Source organism: Myotis davidii, unplaced genomic scaffold (genome assembly GCF_000327345.1).
Source record: "Myotis davidii unplaced genomic scaffold, ASM32734v1 scaffold591, whole genome shotgun sequence".
NCBI lineage: Eukaryota > Metazoa > Chordata > Mammalia > Chiroptera > Vespertilionidae > Myotis > Myotis davidii.
Genome location: NW_006284340.1, coordinates 1,346,907 through 1,362,184, shown reverse-complemented (window position 1 = coordinate 1,362,184; position 15,278 = coordinate 1,346,907). Strand labels below are relative to the sequence as shown.

At 35.4% G+C, this 15,278-nt stretch overlaps 1 protein-coding gene across 1 annotated transcript in view; it reads left to right on the top strand.

The window, feature by feature from the left end:
* The window catches only part of XPR1 (xenotropic and polytropic retrovirus receptor 1), a 128,107-nt gene that overhangs the window by 15,481 nt on the left and 97,348 nt on the right, over window positions 1-15,278 (top strand). Inside the window, 1 exon segment of the mRNA XM_006754490.2 lies at window positions 11,634-11,685. Within this exon segment, the coding sequence (XP_006754553.1) occupies window positions 11,634-11,685 (52 nt within the window).

The following is a 15,278-nucleotide window of genomic DNA, read 5'->3' as shown; positions in this document are numbered from 1 at the left end:
TCTTGTTTTTTTTTAACTCAGATATTCTCATTTATCTTTAAATTATTTGTCCAGCTCTATTGAGATATAATTAACATATAGCATTTTATAAATTTAAGGTGTACAACGTGTTAATTGATGTATTTATATATTGCAAAATGATCATCACCATAGCATTAGCTAACACCTCCAGCCCATTACATAATTATCATTTCTTTTTCGTGATAAGAACATTTAAGATACACTCTTCAACTTTCAAGTATATAATACAGTATTATTAATGATAATCATCATGTTATACTTTAGATACTCAGAACTTGTTAATCTTATACTGGAAGTTTGTACACTTTGACCAATATCTCCCCATTCCTTTACCTCCTCCCCTCCCCTTATTCCAGCCTTTGGTTAACCAAGTTTCTCTACTTTCTGAGTTCAGATTTTTTAGATTCTACATGTAAATGATAACACATCGTATTTGTCTTCATTTAACATAATGCCCTCAAGATTTATCCAGTTTGTTACAAATGGCAGCGTTTTCTTCTTTCTCATAGCTGAATATTCCTCTGTGTGTGTACACATACATACATACCTTATCTTCTTTATCCATTCATTTGTTCATAGACACTTAGGTTATTTCCACGTTATGGCTATCTATATATATAAAAGCCTAAGCGACCCTTATGACCAGTCGACTGAACGACCGGTTGACTGGTGGCTATGACACTCACTGACCACTAGGGGGCAGATGCTCAATGCAGGAGCTCCCCCCTGGTGGTCAGTTGCGCTCTCACAGCCAACCTCCCATGGGCGGCCAACCTCCCAAGGTCCCTCCCCCTGGCTGGCCAGGTGTTCAGTGATCTCCCACAGCCAACCTGTGGCTGGCCAGTCTCCCATGGTCTCTTCCCTAGCCGGCTGGCTCTGATCGGCCCCAATTGCTGGCCAGGCCGAGGGAACCCACCTGTGCATGAATTCATGCATCGGGCCTCTAATTGTTAATAATGCTACAGTGAACAAGGGGATACAGATATCTCTTCTCTAAACAGCTTTTGATAATTTTAAATCTCTCTTTCTTCTTAAAATACTTTAGTTTTTGTGGCACCATATACATCTGATTTTTTCCTTATTGCTGCTGTATATTCCAAAAGATTCTGTCGATAGCCCACTCCTCACTTTCTGAGAAATTTCATTTATCTAGACCCTAGGCAATTTCAAATCACCTTTATATAGATGACTGTCAACTCTTAGCCACTAGCTATGACCTATCTTTCAAACTGTTGATCTTTTTTTTCATTTGTTTGTTGATCATCTCAGTTGTCCTGTGGATACCTAAAGTGGTTTGTCAACCCAAACGTTTATCTTTTCTTTGCCCACATTTTTTTCTTTGATTTTTTCCAACTCAGTTAATATGATCAATAATCAACTTTCTTTTTACCTGGGCTCAAAATCTTGGAGATATTAATTTCCCTTTGTTCTTGTTTAGTTATTTGCCTAATTTTTCTGTTTTGCTTCATGGTACCTTTCTTTTCCCATATTTCATCTACTTTTATTTTTTCACTAGAGGCCCAGAGCACAAAATTTTTGCACTTGGGGAGGGAGAATCCCTCACCCAGCCTGTGTCCTCTTGCTGTTGAGAACACTTGGGGCTGTCCGACTGACGGCTTAGGCCAGGGGTGGGCAACCTTTTTGTGAGTGTGTGCCAAAACCAGCAAAATCTCTGACTCACAATTCTTCTGTGTGCCAACCCTAATTTTTTGAGAACATGTTACGCCTACTTGATATCTCTTAAGGTGTACGTATGTGAAGAACCTTAAAGAAAGAATAAAATTCATTCGAGTGACAAAAACACAGCATATGATGATGAAAAATACATTTATTTTTTAATGTACATATGTACACTGATAGACCAACAGAAAACTTTATGACTCCGTTTGATATTATCAGTGGGACTTTTGCTGCTGCATCACTGATGACAGAGATTTTACATCAGAAAAAAAAAAAGCCGATATTAAGAAAAAAGTTGTAAAGGGAAGATTATAAGAGGGGTTTTCGCGTGCCAGCAAAAGTTACTGGCGTGCCATCTTTGGCACGCATGCCAAGGGTTGCCCACCCCTGGCTTAGGCCCTCTCCCTCTGGCAGTTGGATATCCTTAGTGCTGCTGTGGAGGCAGGAGAGGTTCCCACCACCGCCGCTGCTCTGGCCAGGGGTGCAGCTCCTGCGTTGAGCGTCTGCCTCCTGGTGGTCAGTGTGAGTCATAGTGTCCAGTCATTCCGCTGTTCGGTTGATTTGCAAATTAGCCTTTTATTGTATAGTATTGCTCCTGCCTTAGACTTTGAAATTTTATTCATATTTCTTTTTAGTATTTAACATTATATTTTAATTTATCTGTTTATATGTTTGTCATCTCCTTGTTTGATTCATCATTGCAGTTGACCCTTGAACAACTTGAAGTTAGGGGTGCCAACCCCCCACACAGTAGAAAGTGGGGTTATAACTTTTGACTCCCCAAAACTTAACTACTAAATAGCTTACTGTTGACCAGAAGCCTTACCAATAACACAGTCAGCACATATTTTGTATGTTATATGTATTATGTACAGTATTCTTACAATAAAGTAAGCTAGAGAGAATAAAGTCATAAGGAAGAATTAATACATTTATAGTATTTATTGAAAGAAATCCATGTATAAGTGGACCCATGCAGTTCAAACCCATGTTATTCAAGAGTCAGCTGTATTTCTTTAGAGCCTGGCATAGTGCACAGAATAGATTTCTAATAATGTTCATTGAATGAATAAAGCTTAGTAACTTCCTTAATAATAATATTAAAATACAAGTATAAGCAAGGTGGCTAAAAACCTGACTTTCCAGTCAAATGGGGATCAAATAACAGATAGGTAATTAAAACATAAGGTAGAAATATTAAGTGCTATAAATGATTTCAAATGGAGTACTTTAGTATTTCATAGGCGAGAGTAATGACATCCAGCTGGAGGAATCAAAACAAAGCATAAAAGAGATTAAATTCAATCTACACCTTAAAGGATAGTTAAGATTTGGAAGTTAGATATAAAAGATAGTGGTAGAGGTGGGGGATTCCTGGTAGAGGCAATAGTTGTAAACAAAGGTAAAGATGAGGTTGCTAAAATGAGTAATAAATTTTTCATTTTGGTGTTAGGTTTAGGTTGTGAAAATGAAATTGTTTTTCTCCAGTTTGGAAGATAAGCCTACAAAGGTAGATTAGACCATTCTGGATGCCTTAGAGGCCAGCAGAGGAGTATGGGCTTTATTTTATGGCCATTGGGAAATCCTTATAAGTTTTGAGCAGGAGAATCAGATCGGTGCTTTGGGAACATTGATCTGACAACAGTTTGTGAGATGTATTGGAGAGATGAAAGCTTATAGATTGGTAAATCATTTAAGAGTCTGTTGAAATAGTTCAAATAAAAGGAAAGGAGAAAATGAATGAAGAGATTGTGATAGTGGCATTGATTGAACCCGATCACTAAACTCAGGGATGGAAAGGAGAATGAGGAATGTTAATTCCACTGGGACAGGGAATTTTATTTTCCTCTTGATGTATCCCAGGTACCGAGGACAGTGCCTGGCACATAGCAGATATTCAATAAATTATTTGTTGAATGTGTGAGACCATAATAATCGAGATTGTGAATTTGTGTGATTCGGATACTGGCATTGATATTAACAGAAATAAAGAACATGAGAAGACTAGGCTTTGGGGAGAAAACAAATGGAATTTTGGGCATTCTGAGTTTTTGTTAGTAGACGTAGCCGAGGATATAGGTTTGGGGTTTATTCACGTAGAAATAGTAAAAGCAATGTCAGTGAAGGTCAGTATGAGTTAGTATGGAAATACATAAATGTGAATATAACAATATATATTCCAAATTACTTCTTCCAATTTTGAATTATACATATTTTACACATTTAGTATACATTTAATAGATTCAATAATATAATGCAACAATTATTTTTTTTAAATCCTCACCCAAGGATATGTTTTATTGATTTTAGAGAGAGAGAAACATCAATTGATTGCCTCCAATACTTGCCCCAACTATGTGCCCTGGTCAGGAATCCAACCCCCACGACTTTTTTGGTTAGGAAATGATGTTTAACCAGCTGAGCCACTGGGCCCGGGCTGTTCAAACAGCTTTTGCAGATTGAATTGCAAAAGTTAACAATGGGGTACTTTTGAATTCCATGAAAAGAGTCAATGTATACTACTTCTAATATACTGTAGGCTCAGAATTATTAAGTAGATGCAAGAGTATATTAATTTTGTTGTAATGTATTAGATTGTAGGAATTTGTATGAGTTTTTATTGACTTTATAGATTATTTTTATCATAAAACACAGCCAGGTTAGGATGCTTCCAACTCTGGATACCCAGTGAAACCGCCGCCAAGAGCCTTTCCCAGGGCTGGCAGGAAAACGCTGCAATGAGTGAAGAAGAACGTCTCAAAATGAAGAGAGGAAGGGAGGAGAGAGAGATAGAAACCTCAATGATTAGGTAGAATCATTGGCTGCCTTCTGTACACCCCACACTGGGGGTTGAGCCCACAACCTGGTCATGTGCCCTGACCGGGAATCAAACCGTGACCTCCTGGTTCATAGGTTGATGCTCAACCACTGAGTCACGCCAGCTGGAAATGGAAATTCTGATTCTCATATTCATATGGCAATCAAGGGGCCCCAAATAGCCAAACAATCTTGAAAAAGAACAAATTTGGAGGACACACGCTCCTGAGTTAAAAACTTACTACAGTGCCCATCAGCAGATGCGTGAATTATAAAACTGTGGTTCATCTACACGATGGAATACTACACTGCTGTAAAAAAGAAGGAATTCTTACCATTTGCAACAGCATGGATGGAACTGGAGAGCATTATGCTAAGCGAAATAAGCCAGTCAGAGAAAGATAAATATCACATGGAATATAATGAACAACATAAACTGGTGAACAAAATTAGAACCAGAGACATAGAAGCATTGAACAGACTGTCCAACCTATGAGGGAAGGTGGAGGGTGAGGGTGTAAGAGATCAACCAAATGACTTGTATGCATGCATAGGAGCATAACCAAGGGACACCGACAGTAGGGGGTTGAGGGCATGTGCTGGGGGTGGGAGCAGCCGGGAAGAGGTCAATGGGGAAAAAAGGAGATTTATGTAATACTTTAAACAATAAAGAATTTAAATTAAAAAAAAAAACCAGCCAGGTTAGTTTATTTCTATTTGGGGATAAAAGTGAAAATTAATTAGATGAGGATTCTTTGTACAGGACACTTGAGAATATTAGAATGTCCTCTTTTGAGGTTTATCAGTTGATTTACAGATCTGTCCTTAGCACTTTAGTATTAGGAAACGACTGATTTCTGGGTGATGAGACAAAGAAACCAGGTCAGATGTAACTGACTTGCAAATTATTCACAGATTCCCAATATTTCTGGTGGAAACAAATTAAAACAGGGAATGCAAAAAGAGGAAGTAGAAACTAAATAAATAATTGGAGAATGTTTCTCTGGTGCTATAGATCAACACCCAATGTACATATTTTTAAAGAATATATCAAATTTTTATTATTTAGGAATTCCAATTGCAAAAGTTTTCAGGTAAAAAAAAGTCTGATGTAAGTTGTGCCCAATTATAAAGCCCTGTTAACAGGGATTATGACTCATTTAAAGGTATATAACAAATATTCCTTGCCCTTTCTCTTCAAATGCCTGTGTTTTATGTTATTGTTTGTTAATCCAATAATTAGATTGCATGCAGTGTGTTGACTTTGAATGAATGTTGAAGCAATAAGAACCACATAGGTTAGATATTTTATTGATAAAGGTGATAATATTTTTAGTATGTTATATATGAGGCTAATGGCAAGCTGATAGGAAATAGGAATTTTTCTAGCTTTTGACCTCCTTTATCTGTGAAATGGTCTGTGAAATCCATCTGTGCTTTGGAGAGGAGATTAGAGATGAAGTGCTATGGGTTATTAGAATTAACAATATAAGAAATTTGTATTGGCAGTATTATTGAATACATATTAAATTTGAACTATAACCTATTTTGTACAATATATTGTAGACAGTTCAAGTAATATATTTAGGAGACCTTGTTGTTTAAAGCATATGCAAATTGGAATATGCATGTATTATCTTAGGAGTCTGTAGGTTTCCTATGAGAATTAAAAAGATAGTGTGTTCATGTCAGCAATCATCTGAGAATATTATAGAAGCATATTCTATATCATCTAGATGACTATTTTATAAACTAATAATGCCAGATTATAGTGCCTATGTTTATGCTTGTTTAGTCATGTCGGCTTCAGATAGTACTATACTACTTTGTGAAGAGTTCATAAGAACTGAAGCGTATCTAATGCATAAATGGCCAGTAGAGGGACAGATGATGCCAGAACCTGCTGTATGACATAAGTTTTGTGTTAGTTCACATTCTGTTAACTAACATTCTTTGAGTATCTTCTGTGTCTGAGCAGTTCTAAGTGCTCTTCATGTATAATCATGAATCATCTGTAATAATAAAAGCATTATATGCTAATTAGACCAGACAGCTGGGGACCAATCGACGACCTTCTGGATGAAGGTAGGGCTGCGAGGGCTGCGGCAGCCGCCATGGCTGCGAGGGCCAAGCCCCTTGCATGAATTTCGTTCATCGGGCCTCTAGTAATTAATATAAACATTTGTGTTTTAAGAGTTTTTAATTTTCACTATAAGCCTGTGGGATATGTGTAGTCACTATTCTTGTTTTACAGAGAAGGGTATTGAAGTACAGAACAGTTAATTTTCCCAAGCTAATAAATGATAGAATTGGTTTTCATACATATTGTCTGATTCTGTAGTTCTTAGCCACTCTATTATGCTGCCTCATGAAGAGAGATTGGGGAATTATGTCACATCTGACACAGTTACATAGGCATTCCAAACTCAGAAGAACAGGTATATTGGCAGTCAGTATGGTATTCATATTATCAGTTGAGATTTTTGTCTCTGCAAACAACATCTGTTGTCCTGTTATGTTAATGTTGTTGTTTGATTAGTATTGGTTTTGTGGTTGTATTTGGATTTAATTTGTAAGATTTTACTGTTATATGGGTTCTTAATAAACACTAAGAGTTTTGTCCTAGTTTACATATATTTCAGTAACATTCTAACAAAAATAACGCTCTGAGATGCTGATGAACAAGATTGTTTTGAATCCTTTAGAAATCAATCTTCTATAAGGGACATGCGTATGTATTTTATTTTTTATCCAAGTTCAGAGTTTTATATAAAGTATTGGATTTCCTTGAAATAAAAGAGCAAGAATCTAGGAAACTCTTTTAATTTGTTGTTTTGTATATTTGGATGTATTCCATCCTAACCCAGGCAAGTGATCTGGGTGACTTATACACAATTCTTAGGTACTAAGGCAATACTTTGTGGCTTTTCCCACCCCTGTTTCCCAAATGGGGGCTATTCTTTTGTCACAGGTATAGAATGATATCCTATTTATGGAGTTCTCTAGAGTCTGTTACCATAAAAAAAAAAAGTCTTATTTAGAGGAAAACTGAAGTAGTAAGAAGAAGAATTGTCCATGATTTTGCTGAGGTTTGTCTTGATTTAAATGAAATTATGATTCAGTTTTATAATAAAAAATGAATTTTAATCATTTTTAAAAAACTTTATTTTGTCAGCTTTCCTTTTGCAAATTTAATTCATTTTCATTGCATGTCAGAGATTTTGCTTTTTCAGTCATCTTTAAAGTAATTTTCTCCAAAGAAGAAACTATTGAGCTCCTACTGTGTACAAGCCACTCTGCTAGTCATTGATGGTTTATTTGGTTCTTTAGCCCATCATTTAATTTTCGTACACATGCCTATTATACTCCTAAAGTACAAAAACTTCACTCAGGCATTTAAATCTCTGATACCTGCTCCCATAATAAATTTATTTCTATAAGTGTTCTCTGGCTGGATTTGTTTCTTCTTATATTTTTCCATTTCTAGGTATTTACTCTGCTCTAAGCAATGTATTCATTTACTGTCTTAAAATATCCTCTGGAAAAACTCCTAACATAACCACCACTCTACAGCTATATAGGACTTAAATATAAAATATTCATCTCTAAGCTGAAATAAAGACTTTCTGTTGTTTGGTAAGATCTTATGGACTAACTTTTCTTTAGATGAAGTTAGTGGTCTCTGAGACATCTGAAATTGTAAAGAAAAATAGTGAGTGTGTCTACATACATTTTTCTTAAAAGAAGTCCCATACCTTTGTCATATTCACTTAGAGCAGTGGTTCTCAACCTTCCTAATGCTGCGACCCTTTAATACAGTTCCTCATGTTGTGGTGACCCCCAACCATAAATAAAATTATTTTCGTTGCTACTTCATAACTGTAATTTTGCTACTGTTATGGATCGTAATGTAAATATCTGTTATGCAGGATGTATTTTCATTGTTACAAATTGAATATAATTAAAGCATAGTGATTAATCACAAAACCAATATGTAATTATATGTGTGTTTCCTGATGGTCTTAGGTGACCCCGGCGAAAGGGTCGTTTGACCCCCCAAAGGGGTCGTGACCCACAGGTTGAGAACCGCTGACTTAGAGCTTTTGTACACAAATAAGTGTAAGAATTAATAGTCAGTAAACATGAGGCTGAGCTTCAAATGTAATCTTACAAAAGCTGTGTCCCACTAATAAAGGTTTTTTTCCAAAAAGATTTCTGTTTGGGTATTTTCTGACACCAAATGTACTTTTTTCTGACACAGAGCCATTTCTTCTATACTAACTGTGTGTCTAATTGAACTGTGTGTTCAATTCTGACACTATCTGGAGTTAGCACAGACACATTGGTTAAGGGCTAACTCCCACAAGACTACTCCCACTTAAGATGCCAGCTGCAAATGGGATACCCAAGGTACCCACTACTTCTGCTTGGCTGACTATAAATTGGATGTGACTTATGTTTTGTGGAGGTTTTATTACATGGGCATGATGATTAAATCTTTGGCTATTGGTGATTGAACTCAATGTTCAGCCACTCTCCTGTCCTCAGAGGTCTGGGATGGGGTTAAAAATTTTAACCTTCTAATCAGGTTGATGGTTTTTCTGGGGACCAACCCCTATCCTGAAGCTGTCTGGGGCCTTCCCCACCACTCCTCCACCATTCGCATGCAAAAGATAGTAATTTCAGAGCTTTGTGTCTGGAACCTGAAACAAGGAGCAAGTATTTTTTTGTAATAAAATACTTGTATTACTGTATTGCCTCAAATTCTACATAAATACTGAATCTTTGGAAGTCTTTTTAACTATATATTGTCAATATTATTTAGTCATAGAACTAACAGGTTGGTCACTAACCTAAAGTAATGGTAATTCATTTGGGAAGAATATCATTTACCAGACTTCAATACAGAATGGGTTACCATGGAGGTATATTCTTTGTGATTTGTTTTTTTTTTGGGGGGGGGGGCAGGGTTTATATGCTTGAATGACTTTAGGCCAGTGGTTTTGGGGAGAGGTGATTTTGTTCCTCCAGACATTTGGCAGTGTCTGGAGACATTTTTGGATTGTCACAACTTTGATGGATTGGTTGCTACTGCTATCTAATGGGTCCCTAGATGCCAGGGGTGCTACAAAAAAATCCTCTTATGTGCAGAACAGCCCCTCACAACGGAGATTTATCTGGCCCTAAATTTCAATTGTACATAAGTTGAGGAATGCTGGTGGCCAATTTAGGAATCACTAATAGATGGTATTTGAAACTTTGATGCTGTGGAACTGGATATAGTCACCTCAGCTGATGACCAGCTCTTTAGCTCTGGAGACTTATCCATTTAATTAATTCTACCATTTTGATAGATATGAATAAATGTTTTTTATTCCTGTCGCACAAACCACTTAAAGAGACCAGGGCAATCATTTAGGTTACCTAAATATGGTTGTTAGTTGATGTCCTGGTTTGGAAAAAAAACCCCAATAAAACCTTTACTATCTTTATAGTCCTGAACTGTTAGGGAGGACTTTCCAGACCTCCATTGAAAAGTATTTCTACCCAAGATGAAAAGAATTCTGGAAATTATCTACACACAGTGTGAATGTACTTAATACTATTGAACTATACAATTGAACAAAGTTAAGATAGTAAATTTTATGTTATGTATATAACACAATTTTAAAAAATTTTATCTAGTGTTTCATATTTTCTTATGTGGTGTTCCATTGTATTCCTCTGGGACTCTTGTTCTCAGTTTCTATAACTTCTTTCTTTTAGTCAGAGAGTTTATGATCTTTCAGATGATTTTTCAGGGGCATTTTTCAAACGCCCTCTAATTTTTAAAGTGTACAAATTAGCTCTTGTCTTAAAAATTAGACAGTACTGGATTAGTATGAAAATAAAGTATTTTTGTTTTAGCTTATTACAGTTAATTGAAGTATTTCACTAAATTCCTTTCTTTCTTAATTTATTTTTTATTGTTGACAATATTAGAGATGTCCCCCATTCCCCTCCCTCTTTTGCCCCCCTTCACCCAGCCACTGTCTCACTTCAAGCCTTCATTGCACTATTGTCTGTGACATGAGCTATGCATATGCATATAAGTTTTTTGGTTAATCTCTTCCTGAGATCTGTCAGTCTGTTCTATGTATTCATGCCTCTGGACCTGTTCTGTTCATCCGTTTGTTTTGTTCATTAGATTACACATATAAGTGAGATCATGGATATTTGCCTTTCTCTGGCTGGCTTGTTTCGCTTAGCATAATAATCTCTAGGCCAATCCATACTGTTGCAAAGGGTAAGAACTCTTTTACAGCTGCATAGAATTCCATAGTGTAAATGTACTACAGCTTTTTAATCCGCTCATCTACAGGGGCACTTGGGCTGTTTCCAGATCTTAACTATTGTAAATAATGCTGCTATGAACATAGGGTTTCATATATTCTTTCAGGATTCTTAGGATATATTCCCAGAAGTGGGATTGCTTGGTCAAAGGGCAGTTCCATTTTTAAATTTTTGAGGTAACTCCTTACTGTTTCCACAGTGGCGGCGCCAGTCTGTGTTCCCACCAGCAGTGTACTAGGGTTCCCTTTTCTCTTGAGATATCAAACTATACTACAGAGCCATTAGAATAAAAGCAGCCTGGTACTTGCACAAGAACAGGCTTATAAATCGGTGGAACAGAATAGAGACCCCAGAAATTGACCCTCGCCATTATGGTCAAATGGTATTTGACAAAGGAGGCAAGAGCAATCAATGGAGTAAAGACAGTCTCTTCAATAAATGGTGTTGGGAAAATTGAACAGGTACATGCAATGAAACTAGGCTACCAATTTAAACCATACACAAGAATAAACTCAAAATAAAGAAAAGACTTACATTTAAGTCATGAACCCATAAAAATCCTAGAAAACATAGGCAGTAAAATGCAGACATCTTATATAACAGATTTTTTGCTGATACATCTCTTAAGGCAAGAGAAACAAAGGAAAAAATTCACTAAATTAATTTAGGGAACCATATATAGTCATTGTGTGGATATTGAAAAAGAAGTAATTGTTTAGCTTCAAATGCTTTTAATGTAAAGATTATTCAATTCATGTATTCCTTTTGTTTCTTCCTAATAGGCTTTCAAGGATATGCTGTATTCGGCTCAGGACCAGGCACCTTCTGTGGAAGGTAAGATGCATTAACTCCTTCCTACATGTGGTCACATAAAATCTCTTTCTAAGGAACGATATTTTAAACTGCACAGTACAAAACCAATATAACCTGTCCTATTATGTAGATCTTTTTTAGTTTTCATACTATATATCATAATTATTTCAATCAGATTATTTTTTGTTTAGTTAACATTTTCCCTATGATGGATCTTTTATATATCCTTAAATCAATCTTAGCATTGTGAATCATATACTGGCTTAGAGTCAGATTTCTTATCTGTATCATTTTCAACCCCTCCAAATGTATTTTCTTTTTCTTTTTAAAAATTCTTTATTGTTGAAACCTCCAAATGTATTTTCATGTTTTTCTCTTTATCCATCAACCTTCAGTGGATCCTTAATCCATAATTAGTCTGGACAACACACCTTTTTCTTTCTGTTTATGCCATGTCTTTAAACTGGGACTAAAACAACAAAGCACATTTCCTCTCTCTCTCTCTCTCTCTCTCTCTCTGTGTGTGTGTGTGTGTGTGTGTGTGTGTGTGTGTGTGTGTGTGTGTGTGAGAGAGAGAGAGAGAGAGAGAGAGAGATAAGCATTTATATGTATGCAAGTACACAGTTTGGCAGTCATAAAACAACCTAAGGACAGTGGTTATCTCTCTAATTATCTTTATTGATCCTTCTTTTTCTGTTACCTCAGCTTCTGCTCACAGCTCATTCTTTATGGGTTTAACCTTTGATAGGTTTGGAGAGTTCTAAGTTAAAGTAGTATGGGTTCTTGTGTCAGTAATTAATCAGCTAATTCAACAACTATTTTTTGAGGGAATATTCTTTCTGAGGCTGGGCATTTTAAATTTTTTTCCATCATACTGTTTTTTTTTTTTAGGAGAGAAGAATGTGAAAAAGTATTTGCCAAGAATATTCTAGATTAATACAGATTAATATCTTTATGAAATACCAAACTGGTATTCTGTGAAGTCATTCTAATGACAAGTTTTTTCAGGCTTATTTTTATGACATAGACGTTGAAGCTGTTTAATAAAACTATAGATCTATAATCTAAAATTTTGTTATCTTACATCTTTCATTTCTAATCATTTTGAATTGAAAATGTGCTTCCTTCAATACTTCAAAATCTTTACCAGGATATTGGCACTTAGATACTAGTGTTATGTCACTGAATTTTGGTTTATAATATATTTAATTCTCTAATATTTCACTGAAGACATTTAAGATTTATCAAAATGTATAGTTCTTTTTTGGGTTATTATCTCATATTTAATGTGTCCTAAAGAGTACCTCCTCAAAATATTTTAGTAATGTAAGAAAAATGAAATTACATGGAAGTTAAACTGATTTTCTCACCTGTGTAACTTGCTTTAAATAGTGATTCTTTTAATTTTATTTTCAAGGTTGTGCTACTTTAATTTTTTTTCTTTTTAAGTTTTGCCATCTGGTTTGTAACAAAGATACTTTGAGATATGTTGGAAATTATGATGATCTTTCTTCAGCCCTTTGTGCTGGATCATGCTGTAATTTTCATACACTTCTAGCTCTTATAGGAAAATGGAATTCTGTGAAAGTCTGCTAAAATGAACATTATTTAGAGTGAAGAACTTTTTCTTTATCTCACTGCCCAGAGACAGTGAGTTTCATAAGGCTATTTCTTTTACAGTCCAAGGGCATAATATGAAAATTTATTACTCTGACCTACAAGGCCCTAAATAATCTAGTCCTTTTTCCATTTTCTGCCATTTTCTTTCTTGCTCACTAGACTCCAGATACATTGCCTTTCTTATGTCCCTAAATCAGGCCAAGCTTGCTCTTATAATAGGTCCTTAGCTCTTGCCCTCTGTTGAGAATCATTGGATCATTCTTGAAGGGCACATGGCTGTGCCCCTCAAGAGGCCTTTGAATGCCCACTCATATATATAGAGCTATTTAGTCACTTTATATTACATCACTCTAATTTATTTCTTTGCATAGCACTTGTCACTTTCTGATATCTGTGTTTTTTCATTGACTTATTCTCGTAAGACCAATGTAAGTCCCTTGTGATCAGAGATTTTGTCCTACTATCTAAAATAGCCACATACCTTATATATTTACAGAGCGTATTAGTGGGTCGGAATAAAAATAATTATTTTCCTCAAGCTTCCTTAAAATCGAAGTACTGTTTATGAAAAAAGGGAGTAAATTAACCCAGCTTGTGTCTTTTTAAAAATTTTTAAACTTTTCTAAAGAGATGCAGATTTTCCTTGCTGGGTAGATGGCTAATTGTATATGTTGTTGTTGTTGTTTTATAATGTTGATGCTATAATTTTATAAGGTATAGTCTGAGCTGACACATGTAGCATTTCTTTAAAACCAGTGGAGAAACAGATGATATAAAATCCTAGTTTAAAGATTTTGTGTTTTTGTGCATTTATGTTGTCTTGATGCCAAGCATAGAATTCCCTTTGATTGCTGAGGAATCATATTTTATAAGCTACTGGGTTGGCTGCATATTTTTTGTAAGATATTAAACCACTTCATGTTTTTACGTATGTGGTATGCCTCCCTTCAAAGATGCATGTAATAGGCATAGATTTGAAAAATATATGAATTGTGGGAGAATTTTTTTTTAAATGCCTACTCAGTGGAATATATTTTTCAGATTGTTTGAATTAAAACAGGAAGACCTCCAGATGCTTTAGTTGTTTTCTTTTCACATTTGGCCTCTCGTTATAAAGTATTCCTTTATTTTTTATATTTTAAAATCTTTATTGTTGAGAATACTACATATGTTAAGTATTCCTTTTGATGGGGAGTGTACCTAGCTAGTGTTAGCTTAATACAATTCTCTGACTTTCTGAAATGAAATGAATAGATATAGTTAAGGATATAAGCCGCTGACCACTACTACAGTGGCCTCTGCTTTTCTGCCATTTCTTCTTTAGTCCTCACACCTACTCCCCAATCTTATGAACAGGTTTTGTTGGATCTTTTTTGCTTATGTTCCCTCTGCTTATTCAACTTGGTTAGCAGATGTGTTACAGTCTCCCTAAGCTCCTTAGAATTCAGCTCTTAGTAGCATTGAAGATGAAAGTATGCTTGTAAATTATTCATTCTGATTATATGCTTGAGTTCACTTTAGGCATCTTCTTCCACCTCACCTCTGTCCCCAGGTCTTTGTTGTTTTAACAGATGTGAGCTTGCTTTTTAGTTTTAGACGATGGGAGACTGAATTACATTTCTAAAATTTATGAAGTACCTTATCAATACAATGCCTAATCTTATTTAATCCCCCCCCCCGATTGTTTTGAAGCGAATTTCAGAAATCGTATCATTTTATCTGTAAATATTTCTAAAGGATAGTCTCTGCCCCATCACACATAAAAATATTAATAGTAATTTCTACATTATTAAATACCTGTCAGGACTCACATTTTCCTAATTATTTTATACTTTAAAAAAAGATTTATTAGTTTGAATAGGACCCAAATAACATTCATTTTTTGATATATTGTGATTAATTAAAAATCTCTTAGTTCTCATTTGTTCTATAGTAGCACCATTCATTCTGGTACCCAGTAGCCAGATGTAGCTATTTAAATTAATTGAAATGAA